General features: G+C 46.5%; 1 protein-coding gene across 1 annotated transcript in view; it reads left to right on the plus strand.

Annotated features, from left to right (window-relative positions):
* csmd3b (CUB and Sushi multiple domains 3b) overlaps positions 1-27,010 on the plus strand; it is a 387,713-nt gene that overhangs the window by 126,239 nt on the left and 234,464 nt on the right. Inside the window, 1 exon segment of the mRNA XM_042077517.1 lies at positions 15,992-16,199. Within this exon segment, the coding sequence (XP_041933451.1) occupies positions 15,992-16,199 (208 nt within the window).

The following is a 27,010-nucleotide window of genomic DNA, read 5'->3' on the forward strand; positions in this document are numbered from 1 at the left end:
TATTCCGATTAAAAAAATTGTGCCATCTGTTTACATGGGGTACGTTCTATTCCGATCAGGTGCTCTCAAGCGCTTTAGAATCTTTGATCGGAATAGCCGTTGCTGCCTACTTTTCCTTGAAGATACAGCAGACAATCCGATTGACCATATACATGACTCTTCAATCGGAAAAGGAACGGACTACACCACCGATTTTAATCGGATCAGGCATTTTTATTCCGATTGAGGTGTTTATATGAGAATTTCTATTCCGATTGAGCCGTTATTCCATTTCTAATCAAATTAAAAGTGTCCATGTAAACGTGGCTAATGATGAATCGGACCATGGGTACACATCCACACAAACACACACACACACACACACACACACACACACACACACACACACACACACACACACACACACACACACACACACACACACACACTACACACACACACACACACACACTCAAACAAATAAATACACACTACACTCACACATCCACACAAACACACACACACACACACACACACACACACACACACACACACACACACACACACACACACACACACACACACACACACACCACAACATGGCGCCGTCCCTCTGTTGTCTCCAGTTTGTGTCACCGCCACTTCCCTGCCATACCTTCTCTGGACGGACGGCGTGCCAAGCGATAAGACACAAAGCGAATCACCTCGAAGGTGACGGGGAGGCAAACAGCTTGCCAGTCGGCGCCCTCCGAGAGGAACAACAGGCGAGACCCGCCCTCAACATCTTCAGGGAAGGAGCGACCGGAGCGAGTGCCAGGAACAGACGGCCGAGGCATATATCTCCTGGACCCACACATTTGTGGGAACAAAAGGGGGCTGGCTGCTGGGATCGTTTGGGGGCGGGGAGGGGGGGGGGGTGTTGGGGAGGCATGAGATTCGGAGAATAGGCCGTGGAATAGCGAGAAAACAGAGCCAGCTTGTCACTGTACTCCCAAGCACCTAGACCATAGTGAGAGAGAACGAGAGAGAGGGAGAGAGAGAGGGGGCTATACAGTAAGAGGGAGAAAAGGAAAAACAGAGAGAAAGAGAGAGAGACAGAGAGAGAGAGAGAGAGAGAGGGCAATGGGGGTGTTCTAGAAGGGATTGGTGGTCATGTAACCTTGCTGTGGGAAAACAACATGTCTGTGTGCATTTGGCCTTAAGTGAGCATGTGTGTTTGTGTTTGTGTGTTATCTTTGTTTATTTGTCTTTGTCTGTGTCCCTTCGGCTTCTCCGTCCCTTTGTCTCCCCTCCCTCCCTCCCTCCACCTCTCTGTTTCCACGGCTCTTTCTCTCTGCCACTTTTTCGTATTCAGAAACTCAATTTCACAACACAGGCACAGTGGCCCGCGTTATCTTTTTAAGGAGAAATGATCCCGGCCGCACTTGATCACCGAGTCTGTCATGAACGCCTTTTATGTCATGAGCCAGTATTCTAATTCTAGCGGAGATTCATCAGTCTCGACTGTATTTCATTACCTGTCAAGCCATATCTGTTAATATTCCCAGATCATTGGAGTAACGCCAGACCATTGGCACCTTCAAATACCAATAGATAAAAAAGCATTACAAACCACACTCAGTGGCTGACTGTTTTCTCAGCTCCAAAAAAATAAATGCCAGTGCTTTAATAGAGAAACAGGCACCAGAGAACACACGCGCGCAAATGCACAGGCTCCCCTACCACTATGACAGACAGCCCTTTCATGCCAAAGGATCTTTTAATATGTGGGGATGTAGCGCAGCGGTGGAGAGCTGGAGATGTGATCCGACAGGCACAGGACACATGCAGAGAGCAGAGTGTGTTTACGTGTGTGTGTGTGTGTGTGTGTGTGCGTGTGCGTGTGTGTGTGTGTGTGTGTGTGTGTGTGTGTGTGTGTGTGTGTGCATGTGTGTGTGCGGGCAGGGATGGATTACTGCACGGGCCTACCGGGCCCAGGCCCAGGGGCCCAAGGGGTCAGGGGGCCCTGAAGCCCAAGCCTTTGCATGGAATCATTGCCTCAATATCAACACATCAGCATGTAGGCCATCCCCAAAATGCACCAGAATACAGGAAATCACATCAAACAGATTAAAACATTTCTGAGGGAGGACCCCCAAACCCCCCTTCCACATATGCGACAATTAGTGGGGGGCCCTTAATACATCTCGGCCCAGGGGCCCGAAAGTTCATAATCTGTCCATGTGTGCGGGCGTGTGTGTGTGACAGTGTATTTATGCATGACCGGCCATAAGGTGTACAGGAACCTAGGACTCAGTAGGATAGCAGGGGGTTGGTGGGGGTCACCTACAGTCAGTGCTTAATTGGTAAAGTGGGAGGTGCCGGAGCGCAAAGGCGGGGTGAATCCGGCGACTCAAGACGGGGATTTGAGGTTTACGGACCAACAACAAAAAAAACCTGCGTACATAGCTCTGACTAAAAAAAAACTAAACAACGCGGTGTGTACACCAGGGCAATGTTTATTAACTTCAGAACTTGCAACACACTGCACTGCATGGTGTAAAATGTAAAAAAGCCCCAGCAATGATCCATTATCAAATTATCGAAAAAAACTCTCTACGCATAGGCCGAAATAAAAACATATAGGCTATAGTATGCTATATATTGCAATAATGACCACCCAGTAATCAATAATCAACTAGATACAGCGTGGAATGATTAGTAATTTCTGATTGACACATCTGAATACCTATCTGAACCCCTATTCCCCCCCCCCCCCCCCGGACACCTCCCCCCAATCAAAACACATCGGAACAGACACATAATATGACACAGCACGCGCACACACACGCGCACACACAAGCGCCAACACAGAGTGAGAAAACAGGAGATACAGGGGAACCAACAAAACAGTTCAACAAGGGGCTAAAGTATGCTATATATTGCAATAATGACCACCCACACCCAGTAATCAATGATCAACTAGATACAGCGTGGAAGCGCGATTTCTTCCTACCGTAGCCTAGGCCTACTTGTCCAAAATGGCCCATGCAGCATCCAGACCCCCGGCCTGCTCCGCTACCCTGCTTCTTTCTCTACACCTGTCCTTTAGAAATCCATGACCTCACGTAAGGAAAGGGGTTGAACCGGGCAAGTGGCGGGCCGACAAGGCAAATGGGGAGGAGATGGTAGAGGTGGTATTCCCTGAAAGCCCTGATGACATGTCGCGGGGTATCGATGCAAAACTGCTGGCAGAGCGTCTCAACTTCTCTCTCCCTGAACAGCGCGTCACCCTCCTGTGGCCAATATTGTGGATAAAGCACTTTCAAATCCTCGATTAGCTTGTTGTATCCTGTTTGGTCTTCCCTATTTCTAAAGACTAATAAGAAAGATATCAACATTGAACACTACACAAACGTTTTCGTTTAGGCGATTTATTTTTTATATTGACGTATAGAGTTGACGGATCCAATAAAAAAGGTTCCGGATCCAACATCGGAGGTGCCGGAACATGTTCTGGCGTGTTCCGGCTCAAATTAAGCCCTGCCTACGGTAACAGCGGGCATAGATAAAAGGACAGAACTGTCCTGTTTTGGCAGGTAAAGAATGGCGTAGTATTAAAGCTGTGGGGGTGGGGGCAGGGGGGTATGGGGGCACACACTTACGGGGTTAAGAAAACATCAGCAGTAGGGCAGAGAGGGGTGAGTGGAGGGCAAAGCAGGCAGAAGAGCTCAAGAGGCGCCTGTGACTGTCACAAGCTGTTTTCACACGGAGCCTGACATGGCACTTTGCATCACGACTGCTGCTGCACTGTACAGCGTGACACGAAAACACAACGGCACGTCTTCTTCACCGCGTTGACATCACACGGCGTGGCAGGTGTGCGCCCGCCACATCCCTGCCGGTGCACACACTTCTGCAGTGTGGATCCTCTCTGGTCTGAGTAAAATAAAAAATCCTGTTGAGCGAATTCTGAGCTGTTTTGGACGGATACACAGTAGTAGTTTTTTTTGTGCTGCTGCGGCCATTTTGTGTTTTTGTGCCAGCGCTCACGCCTGGCCAGTTGCCCTAGTTGTGGCTGTGGCTCGCAGACACCCCCCCCCCCCCCCCCACGCACGCTTACAATTAAAGGCGCTCATATTTGCTGTTGACAGGGTTTGACCCGTGCAGAGCCTCGGCTGTTGATTTATAGAAAGAGAAACTAATTGGATGAGTGCTTGGCCAGTCATGACAGATGCTGCTGCTGCTGCTGCTGCTCTCTCTCCCTCCTCCCTCAACACGCTTGCATGGTACCTCTCCCCTCACTCCCTCACTCCCTTGCTCCACTGTTTGTGTCTGTCTCTCTCGTGCACCCTCATATTATACACGCAGACATGTACGCAATGTACTCAAATGCAGCAGGCATTTACAGAAACCAGTGATTAATTTACTGAAAAGCTGAATGCAGGCAATACAGTACACACACACACACACACACACACACACACACACACACACACATTTGGACACACACACAGATATACACTCACCCACACACACACACACACACACACACACACACATTTGGACACACACACAGATATACACTCACCCACACACACACACACACACACACACACACACACACACACACACACACACACACACACATTTGGACACACACACAGATATACACCCACACACACACACATACACACAAATATATAGACACACACACAGTTTTTCAAGGGCTACCTGTAGACATTTATCAATATCACCTACACAGAATGTGTAAACATACACACACACACACACACACACACACACACACACACACACACACACACACACACACACTGCTTGCAGTACTCGTACAGTATATCAGCCCATATTTCTTGAGCCTTGGCAGCTGTTCCACCATAGCTCCAGCCGGCAGCCCCCCACTGCGAGATAGAGTGGGCCGCTCCTCCTCGGAAACAGCCCCTGGCACTGATGGAATAAAGCCTCGACACTGGCATGTCGTGTCGCGCTGCGCCGCTCCACACGCCGAGCGCTGACAGCTGCACCTCGAAAAAAAAAAAAAAAAGTCGGACTCGCCACTGATGCCCCCCTCCTCACGTCGACCGGCCTCCGAGCTTTGCAGCGGCTTACCGCTGATTCTAATCATTAGAGCATGTACCTGCCGCTCACTGTCAGAGAGACATTCTCATTCCCGGCGATAAAATGAGAGTTATGTATTGTACACTTGGTGGGGGAGACGGGGGAGTATTTGGATTACAACAATAGCTCTCTCCTCCATTGGGAGCCACTTGATTTCACACTGTAGATCGAGTATAGATGATTATAACATTCAAAAGTGCTAATTAGAGAGAAAATACATGTTTGTGAGTTGTGCTTGTGTGTGGGTGCTTGCAGGAGAGCCATCAGAATACACAAACACAAGTACACAAACTGTCCTCTTAAGTGCTCCTTTGCTTACACATATGACCGCACAACCGCAGTCTTCTGCAGCAATGGCGATAAGTGTCTCAGAACACAGGCAGATGTTGGAACCACACTATATGCTGTGTTCACGGTACACAGATGTGGATAAACAAACAGATACATAGTAACCACACCCGAGAAAGACTTGTTCGCCAACTGCTCCCTTTTCTCCTTCCCTTATCGATGTCATTAATCAAAGCATATTTAGACCGATGTACCGGCAATAATGACACAAGCGTAGTAATAAAAGATGCAAACTCTGATTATCTTGGCAAAGCCTGACACTGTTCTAAACATGCATTGCCATGAACACACTAAGCCCCACGCGCAAACAAAGGAATGTCAAAACAAAACAGAATAAAACAAAACAAACTAACAAAAAACAACTAAGAATGATCTTGAAATCCATCAACAAACTTTATCAATACTCTCTCATCAAGGTCGTTGAAACAGTGGGATTAAGAACCTGCATTGAAATCACACAGTCTGCAAGCGTAATTTGAATCTGTTTGAATCACTCCTGCCAAACGCAGTCAGAGGAGTTCAAGGTGACTCGTGCCAGGCATTTGGATAGGCGCTCCCACTGCAGCAGTACCCTGCGTTAGAGATGTACAGTCATTTGCAGCCTTGTTAGAGTCCTACTCCACCTGGTAATTGGTCTCGTCGTTTGAGAGGCACCGTCAGGCCTCCTCGTTTTCATTGTTCCTTCGCTGCCACCAGCTTGTTTCATCCGGCTCGAGGTGTAACGTCTTAAACTCACTTCGACTTAATGTGGTCCATCAAGTTCACGTAGATTAGATTGACGACAGTGAATATGTTATCGGTCGACTTATTTTTTGTGTCCACACATGTACCGCTGTCATCACCCCGTCGCCAGCTCGGCCTGGGAGGGTTTTAGGCGACTGGTGTTGTGTGATTTAGTGAGTTCGATAACAGTGTGTCAAACACCCCCGGTCCCAAGCGTGTGGCCATCCATCACGCCGTGACTTCCCCAAGAAAATCGCGTCTGACCTCATTTCTTTATTCCTCATTAGCCCTGGGGGTCGGTGCAGAGTGATCCTCGCGGCTTTCCGTCCGTGACCAACAGACCCTGTCAGCCCTCAACTGACAGATGGATGGATAGCCGGGCTGAACAACAGCATTATTACTTGTCCATGAGCACACATCTTCCTCTTCCACCCACTCCCCCAATTTAGAGCAGACCACTCGCCCCCAGGAAGGAGATGATTGGTGAGATTGTCGGTTGAGTCAGAGAGAATTTGAGAAGGATTTGCCTGAATCAAGGTGGCATTTTATTACCACAGAATTACATGCAGTATCATCCAGCCAATATGTTTTACCCTGAAAAGGCAGGGAACACGTATTCATTTAGGGTCTGCTGACCAAAAATAATGGTCAAGACCATTTCGATATTGATTTAGATTTACTTACGTGATTGAGTTACTTGACCTCAGCATTATGGCAGGCCAGACAAACAGGGTATACTGTATATGACATGAACTGTGACCAAGCAGAATCATAAATCTGAGTCAAAGATGATAATTACCAGGTGACATTTTTGTCATCCATTATGTTGAAAAATGTGTAAACCTAAACCTTCCTGAATGTCATTCTTGTTTTTCATCTCATATTTTTGCATATTTAGTAGAGTTGGCCATTGTGGAGTAAAAGATAACAGCAGACATGTTGGATCCACTTAATTTCAAATCACCTTCCTGACATTAAACTTCAGTAGGTATTTTTATAGATTGCCCTTTAAACGTAATGATATTTAAAGTCATCTGTCTATCTGTAATCAATTAATCATTTGGGACCAAAGAACGGTGGACATTTATAGCACGTTGTGTCCAGATTATAATATGTAATCTGCTCATTTAACTACAGCTATTAAGGGTTCTAAGGAGTCTTATTTAACACCTTGTTCTTTTGTCGTCTACTTAACGAATAACACCTACCTTTCCTCCAGGCGTCAAAAAGGCTCGGCCCTTTATTTCGATGGCCCTATTCGGCTGGTACCCCATTCGCTCCATGAGGTGAATATTTGCTGTATCTTTTAATTACTTTACTGCAGGATGGATTCTGCTCCTGACGGCCAGGGCTAAGCCGGTAATTAAGTGTGCTAATTAACAGATGTTGAAAGGGGAGCACTTTTTTTTTCCTCCTCCCTTTTCCTCTCTCCTTTTTACGGAGCCTCGAGATTGATGAGGGGTTAAATCGTAGACAGAGTTGGCCGTTGTCATTAAGTGCAGTTGTCTCGCGAGGAGTGGTCAAGGGAAACTGATTAGGCTTCTGTTTGACCAGATTTACCTCATCAAATATCCATCCAACGCTGATGGATAACGTGGCAAAAACAAAATGTGACCTAGGTGTTGTAAACTCCCTTAACAAATCGGGTCCAAGATAATCAATATCAAGGCGGTAAGGTTAAACAAATTGACTATGGTATAGGAAAATAAGGAGAGGAAAGAGGAAGAGTGAATATTTATTCCATCCCCCATCCCTCTCTCCCTCTCCTCCTTTATTTATCTATCTCTCTCTCTGTCTCACCCTCTCCCTCCCCTGCAGGCTTAAGGACCACTGGCAAAGCAAACGTTACTGTCATCTGAACTAAGTGCCGAGACTCTCCAGCATTTAATTGCACTGGATCGGTAACTCCAGTACCAACTGAAGTGCGCAATATGATAATGAGGAGTTAACTGGTGCCTGCAGGAGGAGACTCTTCCGCCTCCATCCCTCCATCCCTCCACCCCTCCACCCCTCCACCCACTCTCCATTTCCCCCCTTCTCGTCCTCCCCTCCAACCAACATCTCCCCATCGTGGCCGCTTCGACTCAGCAGACTGACACTGCGCGCTCTCAGCGTGAATGCTAAGCGAAGCGAGCGTGACAGGATTCCGCCAACACATTCTCAGCCCTCACTTTGCCCCCAAACAAGCCCTGATACAGGAACATGTGGGATTCGGTTGCCTTTTTTTGGGGAGAGGCTTAGTAAGGCTGCGTGTGTGTGTGTGTCTGTGTGTGCGTGTGTGTTTAAAATCTGTTGTGGTCCGTAATGGATTTGCTCGATTAAAATTTTACGTGCGTCGCGTTTGTTGATTATCAATCGCAAGGCCACTGCCTCCCCTGATTGCATAGTTTTTATGCACTTGTTGATGTCATTACGATGGCAGGGGGGTGGCGTGGCAGGGGTGAGGGGTGGGGGGTGAGGTGGGTGGAGCTGGGTGGTGGGTGTTGGTATCATATGCTGTGTTCTTCCAGAGCCACTGAGTCGTCACCAGCCTGCTGAGCCCCAGCCCTTTTTCCTCATTTAGGAATTTATTCCAGAAGTGATTACTCAGCTTTCAGCTCTCTCTCTCTCTCTCTCTCTTTCTCTATCTCTCTATTTTTTTTAAGTCAGACACTGCCTTGAGGGTGAGAAAAAATCCCTAAACAAAAAGAGTCCCCTCTTATGACATATGGAGCAACTGATTCCATAACCACCCACCTCCTCTACCCCCCTCAACCCCCAGTCCTCAGTCAGGATGGGACAGAAACCCAAAAAAAGAAAAACAGCCCAGTCACAGAAAAAAGCTAACAGAGACCTGCTGCTGTGCTCAAAACCCACAGAAGTCCCCACTCCCCCCCCCCCCCCCCCCCCCCCCCCCCCCCCACCCCTCAGCCCACAGATCATGGCATCATTGCAGCAGCCAGCCCGGCATTCCCCTATTACGTGAAATAAATGGCCAGTAGGCCTCCCCGCGCACGCTCTGGCACTACTGGTTCACTCACTAGTTTTAATGCATGGCTGTGCCGGTCAACTCAGGGAGTCATTATGTCCGGTCTTGGTCGGCTTTGTTTTGACACGAAGCATTTGTGGCAGATCCCCCAAGCAGCCATGTGATGAATGGAGTGGCCGAGAGGGGGGAGGGGGGTTGGGGGGGTTAGAGAGTGGACGATTTGGCCCTGGACTTGCCGTCCCTGTCCTCACATTTGTATCGCTGTTCCTCCATGGCTCCCCCCGCAGGAGGCTGACATTGATGTAAGCGGACGTCCACTGTGTGCTGCCTGGCAGTTTGTTGCAGGGGCTACAGGCTTCACAGGACTGCTCAGGTGCTGCTCTCAAGCTTTTGTGAGTGTGTGTGTGTGTGTGTGTGTGTGTGAGAGAAGATAGAGATAGAAAGAGAGAGAGAGAGAGAGAGAGAGAGAGAGAGAAAGTATGTGTGTGGTGTGTGTGTGTGTGTGTGTGTATGGTTGAAACTCTGGTGGCTGAAAATGTCTAAAGGGCCTACAGTAGGCAGTGCTCTTTCAGAAGTTCTATGAAAGAGTGCATCTTTCATATAACATTTTTTAGTCATACTCTCATACAAAACACATACTGTAGACACACACACATAAGGGCACAAGGAAACCAGCCCAAACTCACCACACCTATCTGCACACCTCTACTTCCTTAGCACAAAACTCATTTGAGTGCATCTGTGCACAACTTTTCTCCTACTTTCTGGCGACTTGCATCATAATCATTGATTTGCCAGAAGGTAGTGGCGGCAGAGCCGCCCCAGAGAAGTTGGAATGGGTTTGTGTCCCAAGCTCCCAAGCATAAAAATGTGTTTTCATGTGAGCATTTGTTTGAGTTGTCATCGGTGACATTTGCAGCCCCTCCGCCGCAGACAGGCACAGCAACACTTACTTGGGGCTGGTGGGTGGAGTGAGCAAGGTGTGGAGGTGGGGTGGGGTGTCTGAGGATGTCTGAGGAAGGGAGAGATGCTCAGTGGAGCACCCACCTGAGACTAGGCAATCAACTCTCCTTCATCCCACAACTTCTCTCTCTCTCCTCTCTCTCTCTCCCTCTTTCTCTCTCTCTCTCTCTCTCTCTCTCTCTCTCTCCCTCTTTCTCTCTCTCTCTCTCCTCTCTCTCTCTCTCTCTATTTATATTTCATCCCAAAGAAGGCAAATGTTCCCAACAAACTTTACTGCAAAGCAGATCATATTTCACCTCGTTCCTGTGGGGCTGAGAGACAGATGTAGTTAGTGCCGCGAGGACACAATCGCTGAACAAACACAAACATATTCATGCCCACCATAATAGAATAACGCTTGACAAATTGGCCTCAGGGAACTGACTCCTGTTCCCATTTCCCCCTCTAACCTCTAACCACACACACACACACACACACAAGCACAAGCGCACACACACACGCACACACACACACACACACACACACACACACACACAGACACACACACACACACAGAAACACACACACACACACAGAAACGCACGCACACACACACACACATACACACACACACACACACACACACACACACACACACACACACACACACACACACACACCCCTTCCTATCTGAGGACAAGATTTTGCAATGACAGTACATTTATTCCCCCCCACCCCCACCCTTTCCAACACTGACCTGAAGCAATGGTCAATAACAATCCATAAAAATCACGAGAGCACATTAACCTTTGCCGAATGTCACAAGCCCATGAGGCCTCTGTGCCTGCGAGGATCACAGAGGAGCGGCCAGCACCTCTCCCCACTGGTCAGCACTACAGCTGTGCGGTGTGCTGCATCCTTGTTTGTTTCCAGTTATAGCTCATTTAGGACTTCTCCACTGCTTCAATAATTCCTAATTGGGCCAAATGTCAACAATTTATTAGTGATGGGAACAGCTGCCTGGGTTTATTGGTAAAATAAACAGCATCTGGTTAAATTGAGGTCAACCGCTCCAATACCATGCTTGTTTAAGGCTAGACACTTCAGCCACTCAGCCAATAATTGCTAATGACTGATAAAAAAAAAGCTAAATAGAAGAGAGAGCAATATTTACTAAACGTTCATTAAGACAAAAACATGCTCCGGAATATCAAAGGTAGATCCATTTGATATCAGATTTTGGCTTCATATATCTGATTGGAATTGATGGTGGTGTGAGGGAGGCACATACACAGACCCTTCGCAATGACTGCACAGCGGTTGGCAGTGGAGTCATGTCTTGCCTGGTGGCAAGTAAACATTGATCCCTTAATGGTTGTTTTTGATAAGGATTCTTGTTTCCTGGAGGGTCTGGATGTACCAGACCGTGGTCATGCAGACCGTGACCTTGGTCATCGAGAACATCCGGGAACAGTTGGCTGTGTGATAGGGTTCCGCTGACAGTGGGCACTGGCACTGGCTTACAGTCGAGTTCCCCCACCGCAACGGACATAATTCGAGGCACCACCAGGCGAAGCCTGGTGCCAAAGATTTCAAGGCAACCATCCCGTCATAAAGGCTCTCTATTCTATATGTGTGTGTGTGTGTGTGTGTGTGTGTGTATTTGTATGTGTATGTGTGTGTGTGTGTGTGTGTGTGTCAGATCCAAAGCCAAGCCATTGTGCTGGACTGTGACACCTCTCCTCCAGAGACATTCAGAGGGCCTTTGATCTCTCTGCCTTATTTTTTCCTGAACACCCCCCCCCCCCCCCCCCCATCCACCCACCCATAGTCTGCACCAGCACTGCATCTATGTCACAGAGGCCTTTTTTACACAGCATTCCACACCTCCCCCCCCCCCACAAATAAATATCCCCCCTCTTAGCCTTCCCAGTGCTCAGCCTTATAGCAGTGTGCTTGATTAGTAGTCAGATCACTAACCCTCTTCCTTCAAGAGGGATTCAAACACAGCCATGCACACACAGGCACTAACGCACACATACGCACACACATGCATCCTCTCCAGTCAAACATCTCCAGGGCTCTCGGTCGTCTGCCCAAATTTCATCCTCCCTCCTTCTTTCCGATGACTGGATTAGTGGCGAGTCCTGCCAGCGTTGCTCAGTGCCTCTCAATCACCCTGGCCATTTCAGCCCATTTCACCTCTCATTTGCCCCCCCATACACACACACACACACACACAGAAGTCCTGCCTGAATCGCTACAGAAGAAAGCTTGACACGTAAATGTGAAAAATAGTCAAATAAGTATGGCTGAAGGTGAACTAACATTGGCAATAGGGTGTGAAAACATGTTAGCATATTATTTTAAAATCATCTATAAGGACTGCTGTGTTTTAAGAACACAACACTTATTACAGATGATCTTGACACTGTAATAGACCTATGACTAAATCAAAGCTGCACAATAATAGCAATCATTGTTTTTCAACCCCCCTTTTCATTGTAAATTGTGTGACTTTGTTCTTCTAAATTGATCACCATAATAGTAATTACATCTATTCTGGTCTGTCTATTCCAACATTTCTTTTTCTCTCTCAGTAATTCCTGCCACACCCCCTAATTGCACTGTCGCACTGTTCAGATAATGTCTTGCAAACCCCTACCATCACTGTTTGTGAAAAAACACTAATGGTTTTTTTCAATTCAGCAAAGAGTCATATTTTATGGATCCTGACGTACAATCTGCTAGCTACCCCCTCCTCACTTTACTGATTACTCCTTCGCATGAATTTAGGGGTCCCTCTTTGTCCGATACTGGTAATTTAATTTCGAGGACAGCACTGCAATTACTCTGATAACATTCCATAAAATCCCTACTGAATTTGCCTGGCACTTATGGATTAGAATGTAAATAAATAAATAGGACTTCTCGCATCGTGATCCGCTCACTGTCTGTCACAGAAACTAAAAAAGAATAATACAAAGCACACGGCGAAAGCAAAATGAATTTTTATTCCATTCTTATCATTTCCTGCAGCGAGTGCATCCTGAGGGGGTCCATCGTTTAACACGTCAGTAGGGTGACAGACAGGAACCTTAGGCTTGCTGCGTGGTGCTCTAGTCCTTCCCCGAGGCTGCTTTTGATTGTTATGTGACAGCAATGACAGGCCCTTGGCCCTCCGTTACTGTTGGCATGCACACATACACACACTGGCATAAACGCATACACGCACACAGACCTACACACACATACATACACATTCGCATAGTCTGCCATCGTGTGTGTTTAAACCAAGGAAGCCTCACATCCTAGTTTCCTCCCCTAAAGCACTTACTTTCCAAAGCCATATGTTGCTGTCGATAAGGCATAAAACTAGGCTACTCTGTGTGTGTGTGTGTGTGTGTGTGTGTGTGACTGTGTGTGTGTGGCTCTGTTAACCTATGCTGAGGTGCTTCGTGTCCCTGGCATCTCTTAAAGTTTGCCGCTCCCCACGTACCAGCCACAGCCTCTTGGCTGACATTTTGCCGGGTAGCTTTTTATTTTTCGGCCATCCGACCCAACCGCCGAATATGTTTCCCCTCTTGTTCTCTCTCTCTCTGCCTTTTTGATGATTATTATTCAGGGTTTTACTGGAATGCTGAGCCTGGTACTCCAGCTCTCCCTCTCTCCTCCTGGTGCTCGGCCGCCGCTACCCGAAACATGGAAATGCAGCATTGATTTACAAATGACTGACAAGAATGTTTCCTAAAGGGAATTTATCATAGTCCAGCAGACGTGTGCCGTTGCAATACAATGCTAATGTCAGGGCAGAGCTAGTGAAATCACTGTCTTCCTCCTCTTCTCTATCAGTAGCCGGACAACACTTAAGAGTCAATGTATTATAATGTGAGTGTGTGACTTGATAGTGCTGTCACATTTCATTTGGCTCAGCTAAATGCCTTGAGCGGTCGCACAGGCTTTTTTTTGGGGGGGGGGGGGGGGAGTTATTCCTCCTAAAAGAAGCCAAATGGCACATCAGCAATTCCATTAGTGCTCGGAGCGTTTTTCTCTTCTGTCTGTTGTGTCAATTTGTGTACACACAATAAAATACTCTCCACTCAATGTTCATCGCTCAATAACAGGCATGGTCCTATCATGTTTAACGCACAGCTCTAGACTTTTAGCGTAGCATTTAGTGCCTCTAGCATTAACATCAAAGTCAACAAAGCATGCTGTTAGGATTTCTGTTCTGTTTCTTACACTGGTCGGGATTGAATGGCATCTTGGTTACACTGCCTTGGAATTCAAGTCAGGAGAACGTAGTCGTATGCTACACTGTACAGTAAACAAAAGGGAAGCAGTAGTCTCCAGAAAGGAGTGCAAAGGACATTAATGTTCGATCAGCCCTTGTACTCTACCCTCCATTTATTTTTAATGTTCTCATCTTGACTCATTTTACCTAATGGAAATGATGGAAATGGTGTCAATCGCGTCATGTGCTAAGTGACATTAGACATTCTGTGTCTTGATTTTACTGATGTTGTGAGATTGCGACTACAAAAGTTGTTCCTTTTTGGGGACTTTATTTTTTAACCTAGTGAGAGTGCATAGTTAAACCAGCCTAGCTCATATTCCCACTCACGCAGAAGCATGCGAGTGTTAGCTGTCATCGAGAGTGTGCCTTGGCAGGAGGTGGAATGTGACAATGTTTTAGTTTGCTGTATGAAACTGTGTGTTTGTGGGAGGTTTGGGTGTTAAAGACTGGCACAGTGTGTGTGTTTGTGTGGGTATTGTGTGTGGCCCTGTGGGTGCTTGTGCATGATTGAGTGTATAACTGTATTCCTCTGTGACTAGATTTTATGTCCACTGTCAAATCTTTACCACATTGGCATGACCCCTGTAATGGCCCATGCCCATGTGTGTTTGTATACTCTGTGTGTGTCTGTATACTGTTTATTCCTGTTTACTGTTACTGAATGTTCAATGTCTAAGTCTTACACTAAAGTGATTCTCACTTGTGAGAAACACTTTACACTTTTTCACGGTATATGTCCTATGTACATGCACGCAGGTACTGTGCACAATGCCATGCGACTGTATGTACATATGGACGTATGCTGAGTTGTATAAATTATATGTATATAATTTATCATGTGTGCACAGACTAGTCCATGTGTCTTTATCTGTACATTATAATGTATCCAAAAATCTGAAATTCATTATGATTTACTAAGAAAATTTCAGTCTTGTAAATTCAAAAAGAAAATAAAGAAATAAACTAAGATTGCTCTCTCGAGTTGAATTGGAGACTTTGAAAAAGATAAGACAAGAGCTAAGCTCTAAGTCTGTTGGGAAATGCAGCTGGGACCTTTTTTTTTGTCTTCCTCACGAGAACCTTATGTTGGTGGAGCCCATTAAAACTGATGGCACAGATGAGAGATGGCCTCTAGCTCTGGAGAGCTTCATAATAAGCCACTAGCTCTCCATAACGTGAAAAAAGAGAAAATACCGAAAGTCAGTTCCATCTAACTCCAGTGAGTACTGGATAAATGAAAAATTGGCGACTCAATTCCACTTGCAACCCTGTTTTCATATTACTGCACAGGGGGAGGAGAAATAAAAGATAAAATGAAATATGACTTAAAAGTCATTTGATATAAATAGAGAAAATGTCATAAAGTGCAGGGATTTCACCAGCAAAACAGTGGACTGTTGTAACAGCCTCAAAGCCAATCTGACCTAGACACTGTAAGTGTAAATGACTGTATACATGTAAATGGAATGTATACAAAAAACAAACATACAAAGGAACACAGAATAACTGTGTGGCCATCTCTAAAGCAAAAAGACTCAGCTGTCATTTCCTGCTGTATACGTTTGTGTAGTAGAATCCCGATTCCTAACAGAAGTTTTTCCATGTTTGATTGACAGCTGAGGACACATGTGGTGATACTCTGAGGGGTTCAAGTGGCATCATATCAAGTCCCAATTTCCCGAGTGAATATTACAATAATGCGGACTGTACGTGGACCATACTTGCTGATCCCGGAGACACCATTTCCGTAATTTTTACAGACTTCCAGACAGAGGAAAAGTACGACTACTTGGAGGTGGAAGGATCGGAGCCGCCAACAATTTGGTGAGTCTTTTTTTTTTTTAAAGCCCACCAACCCAACCACTCTATCACCCTTCTCTGCCAGGGGCCCCACCCACCCCCACCCCACCCAAGGCTGCCTCCGTCATATCAGGGTTGTGTTCTCATGTAGCTCATTCTGATGTCCCAAAGTCCTGAATCTTCACTAGAGTTGTTGCTGAGCCATATAGTTGCTGGTACACACATTAAAACAGGTTGCTTTCTCATCTCCCACTCAAACAATACTGTGTTGTGGGGTTACTAATTGTGAACTACATGCATAGCTCCAACACTTTGCACCTGTTAGAAGTCCAGCGTGAGTTAGTTGTGTTTTGTTTGCATTGCATGCAGTGTTCAGTTTTCTATTGTGCTGTGGACTATACCGTAGTATGTGTTTTGTCTTCTGTGTGTTCTCACACACGTACCTGCATGCTCCCCATCACAGAGAAATCGAGGAAATAGATGTTAGCATTAGTCATATTGGAAGTGGCTAATATTTTCTAATGTGACCATCATAATAGTATTTCATCTCTGTCTGTTATTGATTGTGCTCAAATTAGTCCATCGATTCCCATCGCCATTCCTGTAAACCAATTTGCCACTGTTGATGAGCAAGGATGGATAATTATTGCTCTGTCTCCTAGAGCTATTAGCTCTCGCGGCTCCTTCAGGTTGCTTGTAACATCTCTTGTAAATATATACAGCATGCAAGTTCAACCACAAAACCATTGTTTTTAGCCAGGTTTTGAGCCATCTTTATTACAGCTAACCTCCTCTAATTGTAATTGTAATCAGCTTGTCACTTCCTGGCATTTTTCATGTCAGAGCAGGTGTGTGACAAATGGCATTTGTGTTCAGATTTGATAGAAACGTCTTTATCTGGTAAAAGTATATCAGAAGAGGAAGAGCTTCCATTCACTTTCATTATGAGGCCTTTAGATTTACTGGTCTCAGATGTCAACACTGTTTATTCACAGGGCACTAGACTATTACTTTAGCACAGCAACAATCACCTTGATGTCTCGCCTTCCCTTGTTTTGAGACTAGACTAGACTACATTCATGCCCATGCCATTTTTATACTATCCACTGAGTTTTTGTTTGTGTTCTGTCAAAAGTTCCAAGTACCACAAACTGGCCGCAATTTTAAATGGCAATTGCATTGTTGCATAAATGTCTGATTTATGCCATCCACTAAGCAATCTGCAAGCTGCCACTCTTCTGACCTTTCATGGTCAATTATGTGTTTAAATGAAAGGGGTTCTTTTAGCACAATATGACTGCCAGACACTGAAATGGGAAACACCGTGGCTCCCAAACTAGCTAAAGTAGCCCTCTCTCTCTCTGTCTCTCTCTCTGTGTCTCTGTCTCTCTGTCTCTCTCTCTCTCCCTCTCTCTCTGTCTGTTATGCACTCATTCACTTAATCATATATATTTGGCTTCACTAATCTCACCTGCATATTTGAAAGGTTATATACAGTATTATTTGCATATTTGAAAGGTTATGTATATTTAAAATGTATAAGTCATTATAAGTACAAATACAAAAAAGCACATAATTACAAACTTCAAGAAGCAAGACTGCTATACAAGAGTGCTGCTTCATGTCAATGACTCTGTATGTCCTTGCTCTTAAATATGCTTTCACACATTCAGTAATTAATACTTTTCCATCTTATAACTGACTTTCTCCAAACCTCTCTCTTCTCTCATCCTTTCATTTTCTTTATTTTCTCTTGCCTACAAACTTCATCTGTCTTTCTCTCTCTCTTTCTTTTTTGCCTGTCTTTCACTGCTCTGGAACCTTGCCATAAAATGAATAAGCCAATTAAATTAGCCAGGCAGAGGAGACTGGAGGAAGCCCCTTTAAAGAGTGCCTGGCTGAATGCTCCTTGCCCGTGCACAAATGATGGCTTCAGTAGGCGGATCTGCCCACCCTTTGTGTTAGACTCAGTGTGCTTTCATTTTGTCTGCTTATTTACTGAAGTAGCTGGTCTTTGTGCTTGTGGCTCTCTCTCTCTCTCTCTCTCTCTCTCTGTGTGTGTGTGCGTGTGTGTGTGTGTGTGTGTGTGTACATTAGAATGTCTTTCATATTAGAGACAGTGGGGCAGATTTTTACCTTCATGAGCGCAGCGTAAACAGCACCTATGCCAGTGGCACAAACAGCATGCTGTGCTTCTTCATTTGACGCAGTATTTATCATACCTGAATTGGCATCATCACATAAACACACATTTTACCCTGAATTGACTTCTGTATCTGCATTGTGTCTGCATTTCATTGAACATCACCAACTGATGATAACATGGCCTCACTAATAGAACACTACTGTAATAGCATGACACGAGCACAGTAGTGTATCTCAGAATGCAGGTGAGCCTCAAATAGCCCTGATCCGGCACTGTTCCGGCCCAGATCTGTTTAAGAGTCTGATGCTGTTAGGGATTGTTTACTCCAGGTATATGTTTTAAAGATAGATTTTTTTTTGGTTGGGTTTCTCCTCTTCATTTTACAAATTTATTGCCATCATCACTTAACCGGCCACATTAAGTGTTAATGGGGTGCTATGAAGCTGGCCGTGGCAATGAGGAGTTGAATAGAAGCCCATTCATCGTAATGTGGATTTGGGAGCTTCTGATGGAGAGCAAACATCATAAAACAATGACAGTTACTCTAAGGTGAAATTGGGTGTGAAGCCAGAAGATGATTTGGTTCAATGCTGTGAACTATCAGTTCAGAGAACTGCATTTATTAGGCTGCACCAAGTGAGAGTTATAAACGACAAAGCACACTTTTGATCACCGAACGCATGCCTGAGCGTGACGGGGAATGTTTTCGTGGTGATAAATTTCAAAGAATGCCACACAGTGCATTGTTTCCAAAAGGTTGCTCCAACCATCCCAACACAGCCATGAATGATGCCATGACTAGCCTACCCACTACAGCACCACTGCTTCTGTATCACAGAGTGGTAAGACAGATCGGACTCCATGTATGGAGAGAAAAAAGGGCTTTCTGAAATATGAAGAGAAGTGAGGGCAGAACTCTCCCATCAGCTCTACTACAAAAGCAATCACAGAAGAGATGTCACAATGCTGAAAGAGAGAGAGAGGGGGGGGGGGGGGGGGAGAAGAGAGGCATTGAGAGAGTAGATGAGAAAGCAGTCATGCGGGAATCATACCATTGTCTCTGGCTCTCTCCGGCTCCTCTCTTTCCAGGGAAAGGAAGGAAAGGAGGGGAGAGGAGCACTCAGACCACAGACTGATATGAAAGGGAACCATAGGGTAGACATTACAATGGATTGTGTGTGTGTGTGTGTGTGTGTGTGTGTGTGCGCGTGCGTGTGTGTATGTGTGTGTGTGCGTGTGTGTGTGTGCGCGTGTGTGTGTGTGCATGCGTGCGTGTCTGTGTGTTTATGTGTGTTTGTGTGTGTGTGTGTGTTTGTGTGCGTGTGTGTGTGTGTGTGTGTGTGTGTGTGTGTGTGTGTGTGTGTGCATGTGTGTGTGTGTGCATGCGTGCGTGTGTGCCTGTGTGTGTGTTTGTGTGTGTGTGTGTTTATGTGTGTTTATGTGTGTGTGTGTGTGTGTGTTTTGCCTAGCTCTGTCTGCCCTCTGAAGAGATCCACCAGCCTTTTTTCCCCCGGCCCATCTGACCTCATTGTGGGCAGGCAGGGCGCCTGGCTGGCCCTGGGAACAGGTCCTTAGATCATCCACAGACAAGCTCTGCAGGCAAATGTGCTGTGGAGAATGACTGGCGCTGGCCAGAAAAGCGTGCAAAAGGGAAAACATGCCCAGGGATGATTTAAATGTGCCCCTACTGTAATGGCTCAGGCAATGGGCTGGCTCAGGTTGCGCTGTGCTGTGCTGTGAGCTGGACGGGACTGGACAGGAGAGGCTAAAGGTGTAGAGGTTTATGGATCATGCTTCATGATCATGCATCATGCTTTATGACTAATGCTAGCTAGCACTGCGGACCAAGCAGATAGACGGGACATTATGAACCCAGCCCTGTTAGGTAACACACGCAGACATGTAGTGGTCAGAGGTTGTCATCTAACCGGCTAGACATATGAGACACATGTTGGTGTACAGTAGGTCAGCATTAGCCTCAATTAGCATTCTCCCTGCTGCTGATTGGCGGTGATGGGGTTAGAGCACGCCTGTCCGCCCGGATCATTTGTGAGTGTCAGGCATATTGACCATGATTAGCAGGGTCAAGTCTGGGTGACGTGGCAATCAAAGGGGATTCAAAGAGTCGAACAGTTCACATCCCCCCCATTGGCCAATGCTTTTCTGGTGCATATGTTGGCAATGCATCAGGAGTTATTCAATGAACAGTCACAAGCAAACCAGATGCTGGAGGGATAATGGCACTGCTATTTGACCATAACTCCATGCCATACAGTATGCAATTACACCAGATTTGAAATGGCATAACTCCATGCCATACAGTATGCAATTACACCAGATTTGAAATGGCATAATTCCATGCCATGTGCTATTTTACCAGTTTGGAACTATCCATGGTACTGAAATTTATAGTGTTGTTTTGAACTGTCAAAGTTTGGTCAAAGAGTTGTTGCTGCTGTCCAGGGTTCTGAAGTTTACATTGTACGTTTTCAATGTAAGACTGTCACAATTAGTAACCCATTGGCTCTATAGCTTAATCTGTAATCTCACTTGTGACCCATAAATCCATATAGCTTGAGGTTTAACAACTTAAATTTGGTTAGTAGCTCCACACTAATGTTGCTTCTAAATCTGACAACTATTAAAGTTGTCCGACCCAGAATCCCAGCACCTGAAATACGTCCTCCCTGGCTAAAATAAAACATAAATTTGAAGGGACAACTACTAAAATCTCTGTCTGGCTGAGTTTCGATCCAGCAACTCACCTGTCCAGCCACCATATTTCAAGATCACTGGTCTACTGATTTAACCATTACGCCATCCAATGGCCACACTATATTTTATGTGTAGTAAAAGTCACAAAGGATTACTGGTGATGTGTATGTGTGGAGTGTGAGTGCTCAGTTCTTTTGCTCACACAAGGCCAAGCATCCTGTTAGTCTCTGTTTCTGCATTCAGTGTTTTGTTCTGCAACCTTTTTCATTGCTGTCACAAAGTCTTAGATCAGAAAAGGCAGAGCAGCATTCCTGCCCACATTAATAACTAGATCAGAATCAACAGATGTTGAAATGTGAAATTTCATTTTCAACCAGGATGTGTGGGCGGCAGGGGTGTTTGCGAGATTGGAGATGAATAATCTCTTCAAGCAGAGGAGGGGAAAGGTGTTGACCAGATAGAGAAGGTCTTACTTGGTCTGGCTCTTTGATGTAGATGTAAGGATTCAGCATTTAAAACAGAAAAAAGATGCTCTCAACTCTACAGTAATGATATGTGTTTGTGTAGCACCGTTGTGGAAAAACAAATATGGCCCAGATGCCTCCTTTGGTAACTTTGGGATTCCAATAGTGATGTTGTTCTCTTAGACAATATGTCTAAAATAAGGCATATTATTCCTGTGCCAAACCTTCACCATACTCTTGCACTGACATTATGGCTCCTGTAGAAGAATAATTTACGCTTGGACCTGGATCAACTGCATACAAGACCAATAGCAAGGCAACATGTGCTGGACCTGATTTAGTGTTGTGGTGTGGTTCTTTTAAGCCTGTAGTCAAACCCGACATTTTGGAATTTGACCAGCAGCTGGTAAAATAGAGAGTCGGTGAGTAAAACCGCCTACTCAGACACTCCAGCTCTTTTTTGGTTATAAAGTCAGTGTGGATTCATTAGGGCTGACTTAGAGCACAATATCCCTCAGGCACCAACCACACTAGGTGGAGTGTCACATTTGGGGATGATTACATGTGGCTCTTCTCCACTCTCCTGTGAATGAGGGAGGAGGAAGTCTAGACTGTTTTCCTCCACTCTCATTTTCACACTCTTTCATTCTCTCTCTCTCTCTCTCTCTCTCTCTCTCTCTGTCTCTCTGTCTCTCTCCCTCTCTCTCTTTCTCTACCAATGACCCTGAAAATGTGGACTACAGCTGGAAAGAGCCCTTCAAAACACCTGCAGGGAAAGTCTGCTTGCCGCCATGTTGCCAACGGTAACAGCCGCGCACAGAGCCAGGCAGCGCTATCCTTACCAAAAGCGGCAGGACAAAGACAATTAGCCCGGCCTCTAAACAAGCCCCGGAGTGCCCTCCGAGAGCTCCAGACAGCAAGGCTCCTAATGGGCGAAATGTGACATGGCTGCGGTCAGACCTCTCTTCCCCCCACACGTCTGCTTGTGGAAGCGCTTGACCCGGGGCCAATTTCGGAGATCTAATCCCTTTTTGGGGGAGATTATGAATGTAGCTGTTACTCCACAATTTATTTTTTCTCCTCTTTTCTCCTCTCCTTTCCTCCCCTCTGCATCTATCCAGTTTCTGAGTTTGGTGTGTGTATGTGTGTGTGTGTGTGTGTGTGTGTGGGTGTGTGTGGGTGTGTGGGTGGGGAGGATGGACGCTGGTTGCTCCGTGACTGTGCATTAGGATATCTTATCCAGCGGCCCCCGGATGACGTGCCAGGCAGTGCCAGTGTTTCATGCACCCGCATTTACTTGCAAATCCTGCCATAAACATCCCATTAGAGAGAACTGCCACTTCACATCCCCTGCACGGTCTGTGTGTGTGTGTGTGTGTGTGTGTGAGAGAGAGAAAGTGGGGAGACAGGGTTGCATATGATTTGTGCACATCTGTGATGCCTCCTTTGGCTTAGACTGGGAGGCTGGGAAAGAGAGGAGAAACAACTCCCCTCGCGACGAAGCTGGGAATTGAGCAACTATCGTGACAAATGTTATGCATTCCACGTTCCAATCAATTTGGCTGGCACGCTACTGGACGCGCACTTCAGGGAAATCTAGAGCCAGGATGGAGACAGCATCCCGATCAGGAACATTCTCCACTGTGACCTTGGACTGCTCCAATCCAAGGGTTATGTCTCATACTCCTTCCTTGATTGGACACACACACACACACACACACACGCACATACATACAGATTCATTAACACACAGAAGAAGTGACAGACAAACTCACGCAAACACAGGGCATGCATCGCATGTATGCTCACGAGCGTGCTCATTCATGTGTGTGTGTGTGTGTGTGTGTGTGTGTGTGTGTGTGTGTGTGTGTGTGTGTGTGTGTGTGTGTGTCTGTGTCTGTGTCTGTGTCTGTGTCTGTGTCTGTGTCTGTGTCTGTGTCTGTGTCTGTGTCTGTGTCTGTGTCTGTGTCTGTGTGTGCGTGTGTGTGTCTCTCTGTTTGTGCAGCTGAAAAACACTTTGTACTCGGCTGCTGTGTGCTGTTGTTGTTCCAAACACCCTTCAGTCTGGTGTGTGAGAAGGGCTCGCACATGGATGCCCACGCACACATGAGCACACACATGCTTGAGCACACACTTGGGCCCCCGCATCCCGTACTTTCACCAACTCTCCTGCCGACACTTGCTCCTCGCACGCACGCTGATTACTAACAGGCTGCTTATCTCTCTGCCTGCTTAAAGCGCATTCATACTTTTAAACACAAACTGATGGGAGAGCACGCACATATACTCACACAGACACACATATTACACACATAAACACACACACCACACACACACACACACACACACACACACACACACACACACACACACACACACACACAGAGAGAAAGCTATGTGGAAAATCCATTAAAGTTTCTGTCCTTCCTATACCTGAAAGTGGTTAGTCGAAAGGGAAAGTGCACCACTCAAACTTGTGACATTCAATTGGCGCGGGATGTCCGGAGCCAGGGCATTTATCAGCGTCCGCACAGCCATCAGGAGTGGAGAGGGGGGGGGGGGGGGGCTGGTGTGGTGTCTGTGTGTGTGTGTGACGGGGGGTGGGATGGCTAAAGTGGAGGTGGCAGGCGACCAACGCCTGTCAGGGGTGCCAGGGAGGGGAGATAAGGAGGCTGGACAGCAGCCTCGTTTGGCAGGAGAGCTGCCGCTGCCGTGGCCGCGACTCCAGGTCCTGTGTCCTTCAGAAGGACCCCCACCCACCCGCCCCCACTCCACCCCACCACCCCCTGGTCACCCCAGAGAGTGCCCCCACGCTTCCTCTGCTCTCATCCCCCTCTCCCAGGCTATAATCTCCAGAGCCTCCTTCTCCTCTTCTATCGGCCTCAGGTGTAATTAGAAGGACACTGATAGCCCTGACTCTCCTCCTGGCCTCACAATTGTATCATTCTGTTTTGGTCAGAGCAGAGCTGAAGGCATCAACAGTATGAAAAATGCATGTGGATATCTACACACACAACTGATTGATATTTGTTCAGATAAGCATATACCGAAACATGGATGCACACATGCACTATGCCATTGTATATACATTATGGTACATTACATTACATTACATTACATTACATTTAGCAGACACTTTCATTTGGCAACTTTTGTGCAACTTTTGGGTTAAGTGCCTTGCTCAAGGGCACAACGGTGGAAGCCGGGAATTGAACCGACAACTTTCAGGCTACTGCACGCTAGCCCAGCTCCTTAACCACTACACTACTAATGCACACTAGCCCAGCTCCTTAACCACTACACTACTACTGCACGCTAGCCCAGCTCCTTAACCACTACACTACCACCGCCATTATGTATCAATTTGCATTCAGATTTGGGGGCACGCATGCTGTCAGACCCACGCACACATGCATGCATACAGTATATACATACTTACATGCATACAAATGCCACCTCAGGGTTGAATGCACCACAGTCCCGTTGTCTCGCACTCACCCCACACGTTCCAGCCAAAGCAATAACCGTAGCGAAGCCAGGGGCCTTGTTTATCAGGGAACCTTTTGCACTGGGTCTCGTGCCAGCCTCGCTCCGAGCCAGATCGCATGTAGCCTGCGCTGGCGCTAGAGAAAGACACAAAACCAAACAACAGCACAAAAACGCATTTATTGTAATCAACATGAAATGGGGGGGGAGTTTCCATGCCGCAAGGCCAGGATTCTGCAGTGCCCAACTACATTTGGCAGAGACTTCTCCACCATGTAAATTGCATGAGGTGATCCAAATATGACATTTATGCACACATAATTCCCCATTACTGTACGGCACACTTAGCATGGCTGCCCAGGGTTGCACTTAAAATGCCTTTGCATCGAGAGGAGTTGAAAAATGTAAAGCACACAACTGAATATTCTAGATGCTTCTCAGCTTCCACTCTGATTTAGAGAAAGGCAAGAAGTGAGTGACAGCTAGAGAGAGAGAGAGAGTAGGAGAAAGAGAGAGAGATGGAGAGAAGGAGAGTAAGAGCCGTCATCTGGGATGTATTTTCTGTGCGGCGCTGTACCTGACCCCGAGTTAGCTCTCAGGGAGGGGTGAGGAGGTCTGAAGGATCGCGACACCTCCATCAGGCTGCAGATGTTTTTCTGACCCCATGACACTCGGCTTCATGCTCACCGTGACCCCTCCAGGCCATTCTGATATTGATCACACACTCCTCGGCTGACTTCTATCCACCACTGTACAATGCTCACATACTGTACACATAGATGTGGAGACGGGCTTGTAGCATTTCTCCAAATCATTTGTTTAGAACTGAACTGACAGTTCTTTATGTCAGGTGCCTGCTTAGCATTGTGTTAGCCTCAGGTCTTTACACAGCACTTACTTTGCAAATGGCACCCCAGCATTATGTTGTTCCTCGGCATGTCGCTCTCCCTCACAAAGCATCCCGTCTTACTTTAATTCTGCCATAGAATTGTCGTCACCAGCCCTCTTCCTAGCTCAGAGGAACCTGGTGAGCAGTTAGAAATTCTTGTTGTGTGGCACCACTTTCCCCCCCTAAAGTGCCCTGCATAGCCACCGGCTAGATGCATCTCTACACACACACACCCCCACCCCCTATCCCCCCATCCCACTCCTGAAATAATAAAATCAGCACCCTGGCTTCCCTTCTCTGATTGCTTCTGTGCCTACCAGCGGCAGGGAGGACGCGTGCACACAAGCCACACGACACGGCCACTCAGTCAGGGGAATGGATTTCATTTGGAGCCATGTGAGAGTTATTGGTTCAGGCTGTGACAGAGAGAGAGAGAGAGAGAGAGAGAGAGAGAGAGAGAGAGAGAGAGAGAGAGAGGGAGAGAGGGAGGGAGAGAGAGGGAGGGAGAGAGGCGAAGCCTTAAGAAAAAAGGGAAATGAGAGAAAGAGAGATATGGAAAGCGAGGAAAAAGTGTGTGAGAGTTGTTCGGCAAGAGAGTGAAAGAATGAGAGAGCGAGGGGGAGAAGGAGAGGGAAGGAGAGGGAAAATGGCTGCTGCTCAGACAGGCGTGGTGGGACTCAGTATAAATACCACACCGTGCCTGCACAGCCCTCCACTCCACACCACACCGCACCACACCACACACCTCAACACAACACAGTGGGATTGGAGGCAGGTGCGTGCTAGGTGTTTGATTTCTGCCTTTCTCGCTCTTCAAGCCTCTCTTTCACCGTCTTTCTTTCTCTTATTTTCTCTTTCTCTGTCTCTTTCTCTGTCTCTCTCTCTGGCCATTCATTACTCATGGGAGGGTGCAAAACAGAAGTATGGAGAGCAACGAATGAAACATTTTGATCAGGAACATTTTTCCGTCTCTGATCATGTAGTGCACATGGGCATATGGCTAGGGCTGACAAATGTTCTTGTCATTATCGGCAAAAGCTGTGTATGTGGCTGTGTGTGTGTGCGCGTGTGTGTGTACACATTTGTATGTGAGAGAGAAAGAGAAAGAGAGAGCACAAGATAGATAAAGAGAAAG

The sequence above is a fragment of the Alosa sapidissima genome, chromosome 21, assembly GCF_018492685.1.
Source record: "Alosa sapidissima isolate fAloSap1 chromosome 21, fAloSap1.pri, whole genome shotgun sequence".
NCBI lineage: Eukaryota > Metazoa > Chordata > Actinopteri > Clupeiformes > Clupeidae > Alosa > Alosa sapidissima.